This window comes from Halichondria panicea, chromosome 3 (genome assembly GCF_963675165.1).
Source record: "Halichondria panicea chromosome 3, odHalPani1.1, whole genome shotgun sequence".
Classification (NCBI taxonomy): Eukaryota; Metazoa; Porifera; class Demospongiae; order Suberitida; family Halichondriidae; genus Halichondria; species Halichondria panicea.
Window position 1 is genome coordinate 4,872,455 of NC_087379.1, and position 21,745 is coordinate 4,894,199.

A 21,745-nucleotide genomic window follows, 5' to 3' on the forward strand; every position below is an offset into this window, starting at 1 on the left:
CTGGCTAAAGAGCAAGTCGGCCAACGGCACCATAAATTTAGTTTTGTAGTCAAAGTGGGAGTGTATCAGACAAAGTTACCACAGTTTCAACTGCCATGTACTGGATCTGGCTGGCTGCATGTCACTGCAGCAGACCTGCATGCTCACAGCTAGCTAGCTATACATACAGGGGACAGAGTAGAGTTGTTCTGACTTTGGGATACTGTCATTTACTGATCTTGATTTCCGGCTATGAAGCCATAGATACCACCTCACTAATTGAGGGAGAACAAAGAGGCAGCACTGTGTTCTATATACGGCCGGACTGCAAGAGGTCTCCCTGACAGCAGAGAGAACCTGGCACATTAAGGATGTGTGGGGGATTAACTCTGACTCTTTTGTCCCTGGCTGTGGGTCTGCTTCTCTGTGGACAAAGGACTCTTTGTCAACTCCTTCCTGACCTTTCTGATCCTTGTGCTAGCTCAGGTATGTTGGAGGATTTGTACCGTGGTACATAAAAAAAATGTTCTCTGCCATGAATACTGAAACTGAACAAAAATGACAGGGTTCGTCAGGTATGCACATATTAAATCATAGTCTCATGCATCAGCCGCCCTGAGATAGTCCGTCTGAGCACTTTAGTCTGAACTTTTTTGGCCAGGTCGGAATTCCGACCTGACCAATCAGATCAAGGATTGATAAAATTAAAGGAAATAAAGAATGACAAAAAGCGTATGCGTTCTCTACAGTAGGATGCATTTATAGCTGGCGCTAGTCAGCCTAACTGTGGCTACTGTTAGCCAGTCAAGGAGCTATAGTAAGTTGAGTTGACTGCACTAGTGCCGTGCAATCTTTTTCTTGTTCTTTTAGCAACGTTCTTGGAGCAAGTCAAACAAAAATTCATAGCTGCTAGTCAAGCGTTTGCGGCTGACCTTTTGCATGGGTGGACGTAATTGAATTCTTCTGGTTTTGACACTGCGTAATTACAATTAACATTCCATTGTGGAATGACCTTTAGACTAAAGTGGTCAGACTGACTCTCCCAAGGCAGACTGATTCATGAGACTAATTAAATCATTGCTGATTGATAGCGGAAATTAATTTCTGTGTATAGCCACGAGTTGGTTCGTTGAGTTTTAAAAGAAGAAACTTGGAATTTATTTGTGGGATTTAGATCTATTTCCTACACACGCACACACGCACACACACACACACACACACACATGCAACAGATCTGGGGTTGTGAAATGCAATAATTATAATGTGTCGATCAATTAAGCCATCAAGAGAACTATAATAATTATTCTCATCATGCTACTATTACTGTGCTAGCCTCGTTCCTAGCCTCGTTGTCTCTAAAATAACGCTAGGTCGCCAACTACGCCTGGTATTGATTGTATCTGGGCGTGGTTAGGAACCAAAAAACAAAAGCAGAGAGATTTTGCAAGAACAACACACTTTTCGACAAGGGCCGGTAGTGTTGGCCCTACCTACTAGCTTGTATAGTCCATCACAAAGGGCAGCAATTGATAGCAAAGAGTCTTGCCATACCATGTTGAAACTAGACAAAGATGTTTCTTCATTCCGAGAGGAGCTTGAGAGCCTGGGCCTATCCTGCAATGAGAGTGAGGCCTTCTTGCTTCAGCAAGATAATTTATATGTTAGTCTGAACAACCTTAAACTTGTGTTGCATAGCGAAATTATGACAGGAAACAAAATGTGAAGAATCTCTGCTTTTGTTTCCGGTTCCTCAGATACAATCATTACCAGGCCGTATTTTTCAACTTCAGAAAAATTGGCCTGGGACTGAGGCTATAATTCCTGCGCTGGAAATCGTACAGGAAAACGGTGCTAGTAAGAGCAACTAGTAATTGCACGGTGCCAAGCCATAATTGGACTGGGTTTTCCGAATAACGCTGCAGCTAAGAATGCTGCAATGAAAACTGTATCATAAAAAATAATGATCGGCAATATATCCACATAGAGTATGGTCTCTCTCGTGCAATAATAGGATTCAAAACAAGCACTGGCATGCATGATGCATGGTAAATAACACTAGCTTCCTTGTGCAATCTAGATAACATATGCCATTGCCCATAATTATGGTTACACTCTTAACTTAATTATAAGATATTGACATAGCCTATTTTCCTCCCTCCCTACTCCCCCAAAATGAGTCGCCTAGCGACAGTGGAGGCGAAGACAGGAAGAAAAGGGGAGCTACCAGTGAGAATCGAAAGCTGTGGCCAAATGGAGTCGTATATTACACCTTTTCAAGCAGATTCAATGGTAACTGTGATCGTGTATTGCGTTATAACTATGCTTAGATCATGTTTGCCATTAATACTGCAATCTGATTGGCTAAAGGAAGTGTTCTATCTAACTTAGAAAATAGCAAAAATTAGATAAATCTGATTGGCTAAATACTCATGGTTGCTATGATCTAAAATGCTTAGACACTGTTTAGGAAGTTTCCACACGATTTAGAAGTCCTCAGGGCTAGTAGAACCCTCACTGCGTTTGGGATACTACAACCAGCCCTTGGGCTTCTAAATAATGTAGAAACTTCCTAAACAGTGTCTAACTATTATTTGTACATTAACAAACCCTTGGGGCTTGTACAGTGTTGTAGTTGGGAGCATAATCTACTAAGACCATCTCAAGAACGAGTCCAAGGTTCAGTGTATGTATAGTACCTGCCAATGCTCAATTATTTGGGGCAAAGAGCCTCTCATCCCCTTGGAGTAAGAACTACAAACATGAAGCTCTAGTCTAGTGATTCCAAGAGTTGTTTGTGCCAAAAGCTCAGCTTACACACACATGCATGAACAGAAGGAAACATGTGTTGGCTCTATTCTGTGGTTTCTATAACCGCACTTTGTTGTGCTCTTCAAAACCTCCGCTATTTGTGGGTGTAGTAGTGGAAGGAGTAGAGGTAGTCAACTGGTGAACCAGGGGTGTTATCTGTGTCAAAATGACTATGACAATGTACACACGCGTGCATTCATATGCACGTTACAATATGCATGTCAATATGCATATGCACGTTACAATATGCATGTCGACATCCAATATGCACGTTACAATATGCATGCAACTTGCATGCAACATGCATATGCACATTACAACATGCATGTCAACATGCATATACACATTTACAGTATTATGCTGCATGGGATGTCAATAATTATGACCTCCGGCAGCATAATTATATACGCTTACACCCAATAATATGCATATACATGTCCATATAATAATGATTGGTATATAAACTGGTTGGCACACACAACATTAATTGTGGATGACTCCTCCACAAGACTCCAATTTAAGCTGGAAAAGACGCCGCAATAATTAGTTTGTTAGTAGGTGTGACATCAATTATGCATGCGGGGTAAAAATATAACCCCACTCCACATGTACCGCCACATGTACTGACACGTGGAGAGTGGGCTTCTAAATATAATCTGCCCTCGTGGGCTACTCTCCAAATCTGGAGGCGAGAAAGATAAGGAAGAAGAAGTACCGACAGTGTATCAGACTCTAGCTAGCTAGTTATAGCTGTGATATAAATGGCTGACAAGATTACTCGCGCCAACGAGATAATATAATTTATTGTGCTAGTCCTATTATATATAATGAGCACTTGCACTTTGACCCAATGACCACATAATCTAGACTCCACCCTTTCCGCCTACAAAATTACAGTGTAATTACTCTCAATAACCGGATACATGCATATTGTGATGTGTACGTAATGTGTAAGTATACATGCACATGCCATAATTATTATTGACTTGATAATTGTGTAATGTGTAGATATATACATGTCAACGTGTATATGCATGTTGTAATGTATATACATATTATGTTGACATGCATGTTGCATGCATGTTGCATGCATGCATATTGTAAGGTGCTATGCATGTTGCATGTATATTGTAACGTGCATATGCATTTTGACATGTATATTGTATGTGCATATGAATGCACAGTGTGTGCATTGTCATAGTCATTTTGACACAGATAACACCCCATAAACCACCACTATGCTGTCCATGATTTAATGCTGTTGGGTTGTGACATTTTGTATGATGTAAGTGCATTTTATCTTAAAATAATGAATTTTAAGGATTTGAAGTCAATAAAGGCCTGACAGGAAGAATCCTTAAAATATGAACTAAGTGGAAAGATAACAACATTATGTCAGGATAATTCGACCAACTGAGCTCATATGCTGCACCTCTTGCAATAATTATCTGCAGCTGCTGAGAGGAGACAGATACTGGAGGCAATGAAGCATTGGGAAGACCACACCTGCATTAGATTCAAGCACCGCTCAAACCAGCCGCACTATGTCAACTTCTTCCCAGGAGCAGGGTAAGAGCTTTGTATGGTTCTCTATTGTGTAAGATTACCATTTATGTGTACTACAGTGGATTGCAGTGCACTTGCAACAGAAAATTGCCAAACAGCAAAACCAGATATGAATTTCATTACCAATAGTAATTCTAAGCTCAGCTTGCACAATTAGCAGAATCTCATTGAACATCTGCTTATTCCTAAACATAATTATACAGGTATGAGCAAATTGAATCTACAAACTGGGCCCAGGGGATTAAATTCTAAAAAGGTGCTCAGTCATACACCTCCATGCGATTATATAGATATTCTCAGGGCACTCCTATTAGTCTCACTCATAGATACCTACAGAATGGATACTTTATGATAGCACTCTTGAAAAGCTTAAGTAGACTAGAAATGCATGAAATACATTTCAAGAATGCTTGACTGACTATACAGTGTACAAATGTCATGCATGTAAATTACGTTCTTTGGGGGGGGAGGGGGCATGCCTAGAGAGGTTCAATGAGTGTCTGCTGAAAATTGGTTATTTTCAGTTGGCTCTATGCTTTCTACCTGTAATAAAGTAGTACAGTACTCTTGGAAAAGTTCAAGTAAGCTCCAGAAAACTGATAATTGGGACGAGCGAAGCGAGTCCCTACCTAGTCTTCAACGTTGCAATTTTGTCTGTATGTATGTATGTATGTATGTATCCATACGTCATGGACCGGCACAATGATTTGCTTTTGGGACTCATGATCCTTACCGACTTCCACGTCGATGTTAATAAAAATTAATATTGCATCCATCTTGATGAAGTGTCGAACAAGGAACGGTATGATCGTGTCACAGTGAATGCCAAAGTATTGATGGTTTCACCTAAGGCCCAGATATCAGATGGGCTCTGGAAACAAGATGTTCATATCGCAGATTCCATGACATCAACTAAGCTAATTCTTTTTGAGAACAAGATTGATTCGCTTGTAAAAGGTGAAACATACAAATTTGAAAACATTCTTGTCAATGAGTTCCAGCACGAAAAATATCTTCAAGTACCTCGCAACGGGTCAACAGGGACAAAAATTGAGGAACTGCCAAATGTTGTGGCCCATGATGATGTCCCAGACACTTTCCCAACTGTACTATCAGCTGAAATTGTAGGTGTTTTATCACTCGACTCGTATATCTCATGTCTCAACTGCAAAAGTAAGATCACCATCTCAACTGACACTACAGGCAAATGCAACAAATGCTCATTGATTCAAAGTCTTCGTCACTCCACAAAGCAATTGAGAGCTAAAGTTATCATAAGCACACCAGGTGGAAACTATCTTACATTGGACGTATTTGGCCAAAATGTAGCAGCAATTGCTGAAATAGATGAAGCCGAAGTCACTGCTGACAACCTAATCTCTGCACAGCCCTTCTCATGTTCTTATAATGGTACTGTCATGAACTCAGTTACGCGACCTTGATAACTACCAGTGCGAATGTAAAATGCTTCTACTACGTATACTAAATTAATAACCTTGAATTTAAATACAACATATTTCTTTTAATTCGTAAAACAAGCATGTTTTCTTACGCTCGCCCCACAATGTTCAACATTCTCCTAGTAATAATTTATCTGATTGTGGTTTTGCTGTTGGCAATTCTCTGTTGCTAGTGCAGCAATCCACTGTAGTATGTAAGTATTGTCATTGACAAACCAACAAATTAAGGTTATGGTCAACCGTTTGCTCATTAATTATTCATGAGCTAGATCTTTCATGAGCTAGATCTAGTGATCTTTTCCAGCTAGAATGAGCTGGAAGTCCAGCTGAAACGCAGTAGTCATTTCATGGCTCGAATAGACATTTTTACTATAAAGCTTAGGTACAGTCTACTGTAACTTCACTATATGCAGGGCGGGTAGAAGAGATATTTCGAAAAAAGGCTACTGAAAGCTCACAAGAGGCTGTTTCCTTGGCTCTGGCCGCCATTTTAAGTGGAGTTAGTCTACATATTATTATTTTGTGAGAGTTTGTTGGCCTGGAAAGAAAAAAACGCTTCTACACGCCCTCCAGAATGATAAGAAGCATCATATAAGACCAAGAACACAGAGCTAGAAGTGTTTTTGGAAGTTTAAAATGACTACTAGTTTTGTGTTGTTTCTAGTAACTTGATGATCGCTCAGAGCTTCCACTGGAAAATGTTTTGAAGACTGATACTTGTCATACAGGATGATACACCGATATATTTATCATGTGTGTGCTTCAAATTTTTATCATGGCATTTATAGTTTCACAAAAATCATTATAAGAAAATCATGAATTATTCATGAGCAAACTGTTTACCACAACCTTAACAAGTCTTGGCTGTGTGTATTGTTCAGTACCATATAATTGTGAGATTGTTTTACCCTCAGCTGGTGTGTCTATGAACCACTCTTAGTAGCAAACAGAAGATGTAATAGTGCACAAAGAGAACAATAAAGGGCCTTCCTGGTGATATAGCTTGGCAACCCTACTAATTGCACAAGTTGTGTGGGCACTTCCATGTCAGGGGGTACTTTTAAGACTGGGGGGTTGCTGTTTGTCCAAATTCTAGTGGGCCATTTCCAGCCAACTTCCTGCCTTGTTGGGTTTCCATAATATAGCCAATAAACTTCTTGCGAAGGGAAATACAGCGATCACATTACCTTTCCTCTCACCCAGGATGCTTCCCATGCATCCGGGCTCTGTGTTTAAAGGTTTCTTTAATATACCTATCCATTTTTGTGGTGATTATACCAGTGAATGATCGAGTTCTTGTTTCCTTTATCCTGCCAGTACAATGAACTCACTGGTATTAATTGTCATGTTCTCAGTTGCTGTTCCTATGTTGGGAGAATTGACTATGACCGTCAACCACAGGGAGTTTCGATTGGTCGTTTCTGTTTCAACTTTCACCCAATTGTGCACGAGATCAGCCATGTTGTTGGTTTCTGGCACGAGCAGAGCCGACCGGACCGTGACGAATACATCGATATCATCGAAGGCAACATAGTCCCTGGTTATGAGACAAATTTCCAAAAGATTCTGTCATGGCGGATTGATTCTCAAGGAGTCAGTTACGACTACAACAGTATCATGCACTACGATTCCAACTTTTTCTCCAGAAATCCCTTTGTAGACACCCTCAGGGCAAAGGACCCGTCCATCCCAGTGGGAAAGCTCGAGTACTGAGCAAGTTGGATATCGAACAAACAAATCTATTGTATACGTGTGGTGAGTTCTGTAGTGGGCTAGACGTTGGGTCTGGGTGTTTTAATGGTGGTTTAGTTTGTGCTGCTCAATTTTCAAAACTGTCACTGTCACTTGATATCCCTACTCTGCACTAACTACTGCCCATATGTATGTGTCTGTAATAGCAAATCCAGACCTTTCATTGAGCTGGTTTCCACCACTTGAAATATGTCTTAATTTAATTGGTGCGTACGTACTGCACGTAATAATATTATGCTATTGTGTGTACGATACCCCATACAGATACGAAAAACATGCCCCCGCCCAGTGTGATCCTTCTTCCTCTGCCCACACCCCCTCCATTCCCCACCGTTCCCTACTCCTGTGTCGAGCATTTGACGGCTCTGAAAGGATCATTCCAGTCTCCTGGCTACCCACTCTATGAGCACAATACGGACTGTGTCTGGATGATCAAGGTTGTCGATGGTTACACAATTCAGCTGATATTTGATCCAATTGAATTGGAAAACACGTACGTTGCACATGTTACAGTGTAAGCACTTGTTTTGGCAATTTGGAGCCGGTAGGATCATTGCCAAATAGCATAAGAGGAATCTACTGTCCCACTAGAGAGAGAATTTCATATTTACATTATAATGTACATGTACGTAGCAGTTTCCTACGTATGTCATGTACTTATAAAATTATGTGCTAGACAAAAGAACGTGTAGTAGTGCATAGCATCTTCTTCCTATAATATTATAGTAATTATCTAATATGCAGTGGCATGCACTTATGAGGTTGTAGCTAGTGGGAGGAAATTTCTCTAATATGACCTTCAACTCTTTAATTTGTGATATCCTTACCAAGTATCAGTAATTTTCCACTGGCTTCAAGTCTCCTTTGAAATATAATTACACCACCTGTGTACACAAATTGTTTGCGTGTGTTTATTCAACCTCCCACTTTCCTTTCCGACAATTTGGTGAACCTTACCGCGTCCTTAGCCATTGCATGGCTTCACGAGTGCATGCACTGCTTATGGTAGATCGACATGTGAGGACATAGTTATTGCATGCTTTCCAATTATTAGCTGGGGATTTGTTTGGATGTTTTTGAATTCATTACTGCACTAAATATAGTGTAGATACATGTGTACTAGCTGTCATGACATGCGTGTCATTAAATTGGTTTGTGAGTTGGTTTAATGCATGCCTGTAATCCTATATGGACAATATTACCAACTCATTGACACCTTTATATATATATTAGAATTACGTAGCAGCTCACAATTTGTTCTGTATAATTATCTATACTCCTAATCTGATGACTTGAGCGCTGTAACCCTAACAATCTGTATGACATCACACATCTTGCTTGCTTATCCTATAAACTAACCCTCTCATCCAGGCACCAGTGCGTCAAGGATTACATCAAAGTGTTTGATAATCTCCATGGAAGCGGGGACGGCCAAGTGATTTGTGCCTATTACAATGTCTACAATTACAGACTACAAACAAACACAGCACGGATACATTATCACAGTGACCATGACAACGATCAATCACGCACACTCACACCACTCGCTGGATTCAGGGCCTCTTATAAAGTCGTAGGTAAGTCAGCAATATGACTTCGTCTACAAGTTAAATGTGCATGTTGTATGTGTACGAGATTGGTTTCGTGGATGCTCTACGTGTTTGTTTCTTGGTTAACTCCAGTCCTCCATTTTAATCTACATGACTTGTACCTTCGATAATTAAGCGCACACATAGTGTAGTAATTAGTGTTATGTGTTATAGGTATACTCCTCAGTCTGTCACACACCCCTTTGCTTGCGCTGAATCCCAGTAGGAGTTGTTTACAGTTAATACATTTGTACATGTGTTTAATTTGTAATGATGACTGGTATGTATTATGTACACTGTACGTGATCAATCAGCCAGTCCATTGGGACATCCCACTAGGACCTCCCTATATGGTAATGTATGCACACTCTGTTGCTAGGCTACGCACCCATTCAATTGAGTAGACTTTGAGTACTCAGGTAGGTTAAGGCAGCTTTTTAACATTAATGAAGTGTACTGTATACAACTCAGATTTATTACCCGAGGCGCGCGTGGGCGGCCACGGGTATAGTAGTCGTTTGGTTTGTCTGTTTGTCTGTTTGTAATCTCTGGGTCTGCTCACCTGGCTGCCACAGCACTGCGTTTATAGCATGGATAGCCTTCACACAGTAAGTTATTAGTTTTAACAATGGTAGATTTCGAAGTTAGAGCTTTGTTGTCGAATAAAAGCGAGCGAAAACTAAGAAGCTTGAACTTGCACATTAGCTAGCTAACTACACGCGGCGGCCTTTATTCGAGGCACTCTCCATATTTACAGCTGAAGTGATCCCGTACCAAAAACAGTGGAAAAGGGTCACTACAATAGAAAGCTAGAATTTTGTTGTCTGTTAGCTAGCTAGCTAGCCTCGATCCCAGGCCGAGTTTTCGCTTTTATAACGGTTAGGCGAACAACTAGGCCTGGTACTAGTTGTCTGCGCATGCGTCAGTCGTTCGTCAGATTCTGACGAATGGATATTCTCGTTCACTTTCTTCGTGTACTATCGTGTACTAGAAGTCAGTTCCCGTTTTATCATTATTGGAATCGATTGGAATGGCTCTTAGCTGAAGCTTCTCTCTTCTCTGAAGCTTAGAAAACATTATTCTGAAGACTGAACAACAAGGGAAGAGGTATAAAGCTTTGTCAAGCTTGTTAAGGTCAGATATTTTTGTGTGGGCCCTATGCTATCAAGTCTTGTTCATGTTTGGTAAGATCTAGGTATATAGACTATAGTATCGTCATTAATATGGTGGATCAAGTGGAGAGTGTGAGCTAGAGAACTTAGTGCTGCCATCATCAGCTCGTCGACAACGACACTATAACCTGTTTAATACGAGAAATTTAGATCTACACATATTTAGAACGTCTACTTTTCTGTACAGGAGCAATGGCTACTATCCAGCTATCCCAAAATTGTTCCTCTTGGCTGTACTAACGGACGAGACTGGACAGTTTGAGGTAAGGGTTTAACCGTGTTTGGTTTCTTTTAATATTGTCCTATACTTACAGGACTGGAGTATGACCTGCTCGTTTGAGCGTTGCTGGGTAGCTCAGAGGCATCAAGAGAATCTACGTTTTTTCAAGCAAAGTTTAACTGAGTTACGAGTTGGGGCCTAGAATCAGAGAAGTCCAGCAGCCTGCTAAATCGTTTTGAAACGTAATTTGAAGGCATTCAATCATCTTGAAGTTGCCCTGGGTCACTGTAATCGTGCTACAGCACAACTGGCAACTCCCCAGGCCCTTGTGAAGCAGCTCCCTATGTGCATCTTTTGTGTACTCACTCTGTGCATTTTCTGTGTACAAATTTCTATTATTGATTTATTAAATATTTTTGCCGACCACAAATACAATGAAAATTTGACACATGCGCAGACAACTAGTACCAGGCCTAGTTGTTCGCCTAACCGTTATAAAAGCGAAAACTCGGCCTGGGATCGAGGCTATTAGCTAGCTAGCTGACTCTGGCATCCTCAGTCCTACTCTATCCAAGAGTCATACTTCTCTGAGATTCCAGGCTTCTTTGCTGTGATCCTAGACTAGGACCTAGTTCAACTCATGTACCACTAAAACTCTGTTCTCAATGTTTCAGCATGCCTCCACAGTGGCGGATCCAGGAAAAATGAAAGGGGGGGGTCCAAATTAACGAGCGCGCAGCGCGAGTAGTGAAAGTCGCGCGCAGCGCGATTTTTTTGGGTTACGCCCACTTTCGGTCACACATGGCTAGGGAAATCCCATACTCAGCCAGGGGAAGTCCCATAATAGACTTGCGTAGAGCTAGCTAGCTGCTACGAACAGTCAACTAGCTAGCCTAGGCTAACCTGAACACTCCTTTGGCAGTTGATACATCAAAACAACAGGTACAATCATTGAATCAAATTACAATAGCTACAAAAACTGATAAATAGCTAGCTGGAGTCATTAATTAAGCCTTCTAAAGTTAACTTCAAAAGGGGGGGTCAAGGGACCCCATGGACCCTCCTCTGGATCCGCCACTGCTCCAGTCTGGTTTAGTTTTATTGCTCCTGCCTGAGTTGCAGTGCTAGACAGCTCAGTCATACATCACTACATTATATTTCTGGTTTCTTTATAATCATGTCACCAGCCGAGGGTTTGCACTTTAGTGCTCTAGTTGTATAATATCTTGACAAATAGTACCTTTTTTCACCCAAAATGTATTGTGGACTTAAATACCATTAATTTGATAACACTATTACCATAGTTACTATCTTGTTGTGTGCGTTAGCTGTGACCAAAAATGACTGACCTTAACTAACATTTTAGAAATGCAGCCTCCAATACTACTTTATACAAAGCAATATTACTACCAAAAGAAAGCTATTGGTGATATCTAATAGAAAAAAGGTAACTATTTGGTATGAGGTCATTCTAGCTCAGATTACAGTAACTAAATGCTGAAAATGGAGAAAATTAATCATTCATATGCATACTGTACAAAATACACGAAAGCAGCCCTAAATACTAGCGTAGTTCCTACTGTATTATAGTAAGAGCTTTCTTTTGATACTAAGATGGGGTCATGAAATTGTGTATTGGAGGCTGCATTCTGAAAAGAGTTGTTTAAAATAAATGGTCACAGGTAACGCACACAACATGCCAGTAACCATGGCAACGATGTTATCATGCTGATCCTTTCTACGTATAAGATATAATTCAAGAGCAAAAACATGTCTTGATGGTGCCATTTCACAATCTACCTGAGTACATGTTGGCCACTAAAAGCCAATAAAAAGTGCCTTAAAAGCGAAGCACCCACTTACGGTGCATCCTAGCTTGTGGTAAGGAAAACCTTTCTATATAATTATGGTCTGTCTTGTTTTTTATTGTGGACAAACCCATTTGCACTCCCTCACAGTCTGCTCACAGTAATTAGTACCTCTTCATATAACGTAAACACAGCACTGATTCCCAGAAGTACATGTATATAGTCATAATATGGAAATAGAGCTGTAGGTTTTTCCCATTAATTTTCTCTGGTTCTTTCACATAGAAATGCCCAGCCGCTGCGTGTGTCCTACATCCCACCATTAGCACACTAGAGCCACGTACAGCCATAGCAATGATTGTCTAAGAACGCTCATTGAAGTATAATATTATACAGTCTATGTTTTGCTCTGTGCTGCATCCCTCTCACATCAAATAGTCATAGCAATTGTCACCACAAAATTGTGTGGAACTGCATTATCCGAGACCCATTTGCAATGTTTTCACAATTATGTTGAACTGGTTAATCGTCAGAACAAAAACCGAAGCGTGTAAATGTGGTGTGTTTATAGCTATTTTCTTTATGTGAACTTAGAAGTGCTCTGTCAGGTTCCCAATTTGCAATGCTATGAAAGCATGATCAAAGCTCTAAGTACGTATAGGCGGAGAGAAACCTGATCTCTTGCACAGATAAAAGTATTACTGCACAAGCAAACTATGACAGCCACAGCTATAAAAGAGACTCAAAGTAGTCATATGTGGTTCTGCACGAAAGGTGAATACGTTTTGGCTTTGTTTGTGTAAGTGTTTGAAAACTTTCCTTTGATGATATTCGATATTCAATATTTCTCCCTTTAATGGTATCTATTGCATGCTGTAATTTTCAAAGGTGAATATGCTGTAATCAAATGATGTAGTCAGAGATATGTCAGAATGTGACTTAATACCATTTTGTGTTTGCACAACAAAGTGTTCTTATGATCTTATGAAATTACATACCACCACGTTTCAAATATGATTATTGCTGTGGACACGTCATATAGTCAAAGAGTTGCTGGGCACTTGCAGTTGCTATGAAATACCATATTAGTATCTTTAGTGATTTTAACGAGCAGCCAAAAAGTCATATTACCTTGGCTCATTTTCCTTGCACCAGGCAGAAGATCATTCAACACTTCCTTAGTTTCGTGGAAGTGAATACAGTTGTCATGTTTGGCTAATCTTATCATGTATATTGTCACCCCACCTAAGAGTAACACGATAAGTACATGCTATAATTTGTTATCCTAACCAATAGTACATTAGTCAAATTTGTGAACATTTCTAATTTATACTACCAACGGGTACGGGTTTCCCTGGAAGCTAACATGAATACCTTGAATGCACTAATACTGAACTCTCCATGCATTCGATACGTGTCATCGTTACATTCACACGTACTTGCATGCACTCTCTCAGATATCGACGAGTGTGTGTATACACACTGCTCTCACAGCTGTCGCAATCTTCCCGGCTCCTACGAGTGTCGATGCCCTCGGGGCTTCTTCTTGTCTGCAGATGGACACAACTGTTTTGGTGAGCTAGCCGATTCTGTTTTGAGAGCCCTTCTTGATGGCCACCCATATCTATAACTATATGAATTTATAGACTTGTACTGGTTGTTTAGCAACATTGCTAAACTTGATGCATTTGAACTCAAAAGGTGCTTACGTAACTACTAAGTATTCTACCATGCACAACTAGACCCATATAATTTAAACAACTAGAATAGACCATCCATTTCTAGGAACCATGACTCATTAATTCTTGCTTACATACAGTAGTAGGTTGAATCATTCAAAGTTGAATGTTGAAGTGAGTACTCACACCACTAAACCACAAAGCTGATACAACTGTAAGTGGCTGTCACAGCCTGTCAGTGTGATGATGCCCATGCATGATAATACACAGCACTGACTACATGTGTGGGTGTTCATCTAGATACATATTCAAATGACTTGAGGTGCAGAGTGTTGCTACACTACTTAAGCAAACCAAGTAAGAGAATTAATGTACATCAGCAAAAGTACTGTAAAAGAATAGAGCATTTGTTCTGGAGAAGTGGAGATGTCGAGCCAAAGTAGCAAAGGCATGCATGGTCCTCATCCTATGTTAATTGAATCCGTAAACAGTGCTACAGATACTCTTTGAAAATCTAGGCACTTACTTAGGAGAAGTTCAAGCAAAGATACACATACATTTGTACATAATTATGAAGCTTGTGGGTAGATCATAATCATGATCAGCTTTGTTTTGTGGTTTAGTGGTGTGAGTACTCACTTCAACATTCAACTTTGAATGATTCAACCTACTTGATGTATTGCCTGCATGCATGAATGCCATTGTGTTCCACTGAGGTAACTGGCATTGCCGCTACAAAGAATGTTGTGTCCCTTCCATACGTGAGGTGTGTGCATGGGATGTGGTAGCCAGTAGGCTCTATAAATAAGTGGGTTATTAGCCTCATTACAGAGATATTTTCCAAAAAGGAATATCATGTAACAAAACAGTAACTATAATTATAATAATTAATTATGCATGTATACATAATTATTGTTGATACTATAATTATGATTAATTGTCACAGTACATGAGCTTATCTCTTTACACAGACATGAACGAGTGTGCTCTTGGCAATGGAGGATGCGATCATCAATGTGTCAACACGGGAGGTTCCTTTAGTTGTGGGTGTCGCCCTGGTCGCATCTAATTGGAGATAGGACGAGGTTACTCTGCTAGCCTCGATTACAGGCCTCTCAAAATACATTGTTTTGGAATCAAGGCTAGGTGGCTACATTTTTACTAGGACACCACATAATAAAGTCAACGCAACAGTCCCTAATTTTAGAGGTTAGAAAATTGTCTAATTGGAGAATCACTAAAAATACGGTCTGTAACTCTTTCAAGAAGTAGTTCAAATTCAATCATGTATCAGCACTCTCTGGACAGTTTTTGCTAACTCTTAAAAGGTTGCAATGGTATTCCAATTAGTAAGCACAACTCTGTGACATAGCCAAGATTTTTGGTTGGGACGTGCTCTCTTAGATTGATGCTAGTGCAATCTGGAGAGTCCATTGTTATGTACAATGATAAGTACTGTATTTACTTGATTAAACGCCTAGGCGTTTATTTCCTAGCAGCATCTGTAGAGGGGGCGTTTAAACGAGATGGGCGCTTATTCGAAACGGGCGTTTATTGTTTTGTCTACTTCAAACTCTTGCTCATCAGCAGTTATTATGCTCTTTTTGGCTGCTGCCACAGCTCTCAGCTTCAATCTCAAGTCGTAGGAGTGGTGTTTCTCCCTCTGTGCCCTCTCTGCCATCATAAATAGTATCTATTTATTCTATGCTGCCCTTGTTTCAGCTGGTTCCACGTGCTCCACCCACAGTGCCACGCCCCATACATGGGCGATTATTTAAGAGGGGCGTTTATTGACAAAGACAGAGCTTTACTGTGGGCGTTTAAACGAGATGGGCGTTTAATCAAGGAGGGCATTTAATCAAGTAAATACGGTATGTACTATGTTAATGAGCAATTACGTAATTATTGTACAAAAAATTAAACTAATAATACGACTGATCAGCAAAAATTAATTGTAGGCGACGAGGGTGATGGAGCAAACTCATGTGTAACTTTTTGCACAGGAATTTGAACTGTTGGCATCCCTCATGCATTCAGCACCAAGACTCCAAGCTATGCAGCAATGTAACATAACTAGAATTCACATACATGATTAGTACAACCAGTAGGTTGTACATAGGATTGACAGTGCAGTAGTGTGTGTTTTCAATTATTGCAAAAATTTTGACTCGTGTTTAGACTGCTCTATTTCTGCAGGGAAGGGCCACAGCAAGAAACTGAGTTGACAGATAGCTTAGTTAGCCTTTTATCTGTCTAAATATGTGAAATTATAGTCAATGAATATTCTCATGCATTACTATTGATATTTGAAAAATTGCACTATTTTCATATTTCACCGTGTTTCGTCTGACTGACTAAGTAAGTTAGTAAGTAAGTAAGTAAGTAAGTAAGTAACTTTCTTGGAAAGCATTTCCTCCTTGTACAGACATGTTCAGAAGATTCTAGATACAGCCTCTAGTTGACTAGAACCCGGACCATGGGCGTTTTTCTCAGAATTGCGTCCGCTTCCAAGAGGCAGATGACCTCTCAGGCTCCACTTTTCTTACCTACGCAATTCCGCCATCTTTAAATGAGTGCCACAGCAACGCACATGGCAACTTATGAGGTGGGCGTGGCTGTGACATCGATAAACACAAAACCATAGATAGTAGTAGTTGGGCGGAGCCCGACCGTCCCTGACGGGAGGTAGGGTTTCAAGCCTATGTCAGGATTTCAACTATAGTTGCAGCCCAATCAGATTGCAGCATTTCTACTGTGGTCTGTGTCACGTCCGGTGCGCAACCTCAAGCAAGGTAAAATTGGTTAACACCCACTTCAGAATAATAATATTCATAGAATAAAATGATTATTCATAGCTGCTTATCAGCGTGTTACATAATTCAGCAAGACAAACCCTGACATAGGCTTGAAACCCGACCTCCCGTCAGGGACGGTCGGGCTCCGCCCAACTAAGATAGTAGAGGTATGACAAAACCTCCTTTTTTCAGCTCAGCTCTCCATTCTCTCACTTCAGGTATGCTATTTATGCTAGACGTATGCACTGACTGGATCTACCATAGGCCTCCATGCTTTTGCACTTGGAAGTACATCTACAGTATAAACATGGCTGCCATTATTTTTATCATAGATAAATGACTGAATAAAATACTGAATAATGTTTATTCCAGTCCTGTCTTCTCTTCTTGAACTTCTCTTGCTTCTTGATGTTCCTCATAGGTATTTCACTTTCATTATTGAGAAAAGAAGGCCGGTGAAGGAGGTTAACTCCTCAATTCCCTGAGTGAAGTGCGGCCTGGGATCGAGACTATTGAGGAGTATAATATAATTCTGTCCAACGACCACTTACACATTATCTTCAACAAGATTACAGGACGATGACAAATTAATCAACGTCACATTAATTTTATCTTATCATTAATGTACTACTGTATGAAAAAAGAAAGGGAATCAAAACTAAAAAACATTTGCAATGTGAACGTTGCTAGGATTGCCAGGAAAAGAAAAGCGCGAAAAAGCGAAGAAACAAGAAATTCGGCGAGTGCATAACTCCAATCCGTTACAACGTCATGAACATGTACAGTCGAGTGGCCTACTGTTGATAAGGAATTTTAAAATCGAAATACAGGTTGGGTAAATACACAGTCATTGGTCTTTATCTGCTGGTCATGAATAACTTGGAATACTTCCATGCACCCACACATCCAACACTTGCGTGTTTGCTCAACACTGTAAGGGAGTCATAAACACATAACTATAGCCTGCAAAAAATGCACATAATTAACATCACTATAATTATTACTTGCAATGTGAAAGGATTGGCCAGGAAAAGTACCAAAACAAAAATAATAATTATAACTTATTGAAACAGTACATGTGAATGACGTTGTAACGGATTGGAGTTATGCACTCGCCGAATTTCTTGTTTCTTCGCTTTTTCGCGCTTTTCTTTTCCTGGCAATCCTAGCAACGTTCACATTGCAAATGTTTTTTAGTTTTGATTGTATATAGTTATCAGCAGAGAGTAGTACCGTACACTCTCGCTATTCCTCGATATACCGGCCATTTGGTTTTTGGCACGGATTGCTAGCTAGATGTTTACTGCACACAAAATTTGTAATTAGATTCGAGGTAAGGTCGTTTTTTAGCCGCAGCTATTTCTGAAATACAGCCACCTCGCTATTCCAGCCAAGCTGCACTGTCCCAAGGGTGACCGGATTAATTAACGAGAGTCTATACTGTAGCTGTAGTGTACCATCTAGGCTCACCTTGTTTGTCTCTTGGTGCATAGTATAGTCTGACAAAAAGGTGTCTACAGATTGCAGAAGAGCGATTGGCTTAGTATTAAACTATCCATAGAATTATCTTTTTAAATGTGAGGCTCTAGTCATGCACAACAGATCTTACGTGGTCCTATAAAGCCATATGATCCTCCAGATCATGGCAACAATATTTGGTCCACCCTTGCAATAAACGGTCCCCCCCCCCCCCCCGAGAAACTAGCCAATGAGGGTAGGCTGTAGCAGGCTATAGCACGCGCTATAGCTAGGCTGCTTGCATGCACATCAATAAATCTTACGTGGCCCCACCCACATTTCTTTGCAAACATTATATATGCCTACGCCACTGCAACTTGAGAACAAAGCACTACTTTGAAAGTCTTACTTGCACTTCAATACTCGATCATTGAGCAGCTATAGATAGCAGTCTAGACAGACACATACGCTACACAAACGCACCGTACCGTCTATCTCGCTTGCGCACGTCGAGGCATAACTACAAATATGTTTCACAAGTGGATTGATACAGTAAAAAGGACTTCTATACAGGTCACTACTGAAAATGGCAACAAAGAACACATAGGATGTGATCATTTCGTCAATGCTGGTGGACCCTGGGCTTCTCAACTGGCTTTGATGGCTGAAATTGGAGACCCCACTCACTCTAACAGAGTCATGCGTGCCCCCCTCCCAGTGAAACCACGGCGACGGTGTGTGTTTGTCATAAAATGCCCGGATCTCATCACTGAAATTCCCTATGCTTATTAATATTGATGGCACGTATTTACGAAAGGAAGGAGTACAAAACACTTTCATATGTGGAGTGAGGACCCCTGAGGTATGCACATGATAATAAAATAATTTCGTACTAGGAAAAGGGTCCAAATGCTAGAATTGTAGTTTGTTCTATCTTCTTTATAGCCCCAGAACATAATTATGCAGGAGCCATAAATTATATCTGAGACTCCAGGCTTCTTAGTAATTCGACTGACAGTACAGTTGGTTTATATCAGCTTTATGCACTTTATGTACATGCATGTAATTGCAAATAAAGATGTACACATACGTAGAATTTCCACACCGTGTGTAGTGTTTCCCCCAGATGAGGTGCACGTACATTATTTTTCTTGCAGCACCTGGATCACGATGACCTTGAGTTAGAAGTGGACTATTCACTGTTTGACGAGTATGTGTGGCCTAGTATTGCACACAGGGTACCGGCATTTGAATCTTTGAAGGTGACAGTCAACATACTTTGTGTACTTGTACATTGTATGTAATACAGTGAGTTGAGTCCCTATCTTTGGGAGTAGACCTTCCTTGTCCATATCAGTAAAAAATTGTCCCCATTTATGAGGTTAAAAATGATGATCACCATTTATATGCAAAAGGGTTCGAGAAGCCTCTTTTGTATAGGATCAGCCTGTGCAGTTACTAATTAATTAGCAAGCGATCGTATTTGTATAATCAGGAGCACATTACAGTCTCGGGAATCGCATCTCATGCAAATTTGCAAAGCATGACCTCATATGCAAAACCGCTAAGTGGGTGATGATCATCAGCGTGCGTGAGCTGACGGTGCACTTTTACCAAGCATAGGTCAATAAAAATGAAAATCTACAGCTAGCTAGTTAACTATAGGCCTGGTAGTAAGCTCTCTCTTCTAAGAACCCCAGTAAGACTCCTAGTATGTGTTAGTCTAGGTCTAGCAAACTTTCTCTTTACATGGATATGCTCCTCTTTTAGAATTTTCTGTACCTCACCAATGACAGTCTCTTCCATGATGTATACCAACATCCATCAAAGACCTAGCTATTCCCTTTAGCTCTTTTTGGCTCAACCTAGCTCTCCTGCTGCTGCACTACACAAAATCCGTTCATAATGATAATCACATGCAGGCTGACCGCGGTCTGATTTCCACACCCATGTAGAGTTAAACGCTCCTTCTGTAATGTGCTCCTGGTATAATGAAAGCACCGTGGGTGCTGATGCCTCGGTGGAGCTACATAACATAAAGCATAATTATAGCTTTTATATACACATGATGAACATTTTTGCATTAATTTTGCTACATGCATTCTCAAAGAGTGGGTAATGATCAACCATGATTGTTGTTAAACAATCGATGCCAAAAGTTTAAATCTAAAACTAATGGCTGCATCAGCAGGCCTTTCAGCTTTCTTCTCACTCTTGCAGCTATACCAATAGCTAGCTAGCGTTCTAATGCAGAGCTATAACTACTAAGTAGAGTAGCAACACTCGGTAAACAAGTTTGGCTATGTGCTCTTCTGAAAAGGCTGCAATGGCATTCCAAGTAAGAACGAAGCATTATTTTTCAAATCCATGAATTAAAATCCAAGAAAATATATGACTAGAAGCCTATAGAAACTCTTACTTGCACTTCATTGATCCTTGAGCAGCTGTAGCAGTCTACACAAACACACACACAGACACAGACACAAACACACTACCGTATACCTCGCTTGCGCATGTACACCGAGGCATAATAATTGATAATTGATAGAGCCTCTCTTTGTCTGTTTGCAGTTGCAAAGTGCTTGGGCTGGTTACTATGATTACAACACTCTGGATCAAAACGCAATTATCGGGAGGCACCCTGTCATTAATAACTTGGTATTTGCCAATGGCTTTAGTGGCCATGGCATATAACAGTCACCAGCTGTAGGTAGAGCAGTTAGTGAAATTGTTTTAGATGGTTGTTCGCACTCTATTGATCTCAGTAGATTTTCCTTTGAAAGAGTTGTGAATGGTCAGCCATACAAAGAAAAAAACATTGTGTAAGAGAGATTTTTTTTATACATATTCTTACGCCAAACTTCATTCAGATGTGTCTTAATTTTTGTGTGTAATCTTCACCCTAACGGTTTGAATTGGGAATGGAAGTAGTTGAACAATGCTGAGTGGACATAATTAAAATATACAGGATTTCGAATGCGAGGCTCTCGAATTGTGACTTAATTGTCACATCATTATAGATCGCAAACGAAACACACGCAAAGAGCTATAGTGATGATACACACTGTATCCTTGCTGTTTACGTGATGTGCTATACACAATATATCCCTTTGATGATTTCACTCCCTAGCTAAGTCGCAATTTGCTGTGCACTAATTATAACAGAAACCTAATATTTGCTTCCACTCATTCAGCTGCATGTGGGTTCCAACTTATAGAGTCCTCGACCATAATTTTATAGAGCTTTGCTCGCATGTCTGTCTCTTGCATGCCTTATATAATTATTATGCATGTACAAACCTTCTCACCCAAAATTGACCTCCCAACTAGGTACATCTACCGCTTACATATTAGTACTATGACACTTTCAGCTTTTACGAATAGTATTTGTAATCATGCATGCTTCCAGTAATTGTTTGATCAACAAATGTGAATATTGCTACAGACTGAATAAAATGT

At 40.2% G+C, this 21,745-nt stretch overlaps 1 protein-coding gene and 1 long non-coding RNA gene across 4 annotated transcripts; both read left to right on the top strand.

Moving 5' to 3' along the window:
* Positions 1–224: 224 nt before the first annotated feature.
* On the top strand, positions 225–21,151 carry LOC135333779 (dorsal-ventral patterning protein tolloid-like). 3 transcript variants are annotated; one of them, XM_064528813.1, is made up of 10 exons: positions 226–2,268; positions 4,242–4,356; positions 7,169–7,568; positions 7,830–8,058; positions 8,937–9,142; positions 13,812–13,928; positions 15,005–15,242; positions 18,860–19,148; positions 19,444–19,548; positions 20,858–21,151. In XM_064528813.1, exons 4-7 carry the CDS (start codon positions 7,841–7,843, stop codon positions 15,100–15,102), a joined length of 639 nt encoding a protein of 212 aa, XP_064384883.1. In that variant the 5' UTR covers positions 226–2,268; positions 4,242–4,356; positions 7,169–7,568; positions 7,830–7,840; the 3' UTR covers positions 15,103–15,242; positions 18,860–19,148; positions 19,444–19,548; positions 20,858–21,151. The 3 variants fall into 3 exon arrangements, with proteins under 3 accessions (XP_064384885.1, XP_064384883.1, XP_064384884.1); XM_064528814.1 differs by having other exon boundaries at positions 15,005–15,179; XM_064528815.1 differs by lacking the exon at positions 15,005–15,242 and having other exon boundaries at positions 225–2,268.
* On the top strand, positions 9,176–12,080 carry LOC135333815 (uncharacterized). The gene is made up of 3 exons (XR_010394077.1): positions 9,176–10,288; positions 10,514–10,589; positions 10,641–12,080. It is a non-coding gene; the product is annotated as an uncharacterized LOC135333815 (long non-coding RNA).
* Positions 21,152–21,745: the final 594 nt, after the last annotated feature.

Excerpts from the sequence above, each read along its gene's own strand:
- LOC135333779 (XM_064528813.1), top strand. The coding sequence starts at position 7,841 with ATGCCCCCGCCCAGTGTGATCCTTCTTCCTCTGCCCACACCCCCTCCA. Across the intron at positions 8,059-8,936 it reads CCAATTGAATTGGAAAACAC|GCACCAGTGCGTCAAGGATT; the intron begins GTACGTTGCACA and ends CCTCTCATCCAG. Across the intron at positions 9,143-13,811 it reads GGCCTCTTATAAAGTCGTAG|ATATCGACGAGTGTGTGTAT; the intron begins GTAAGTCAGCAA and ends GCACTCTCTCAG.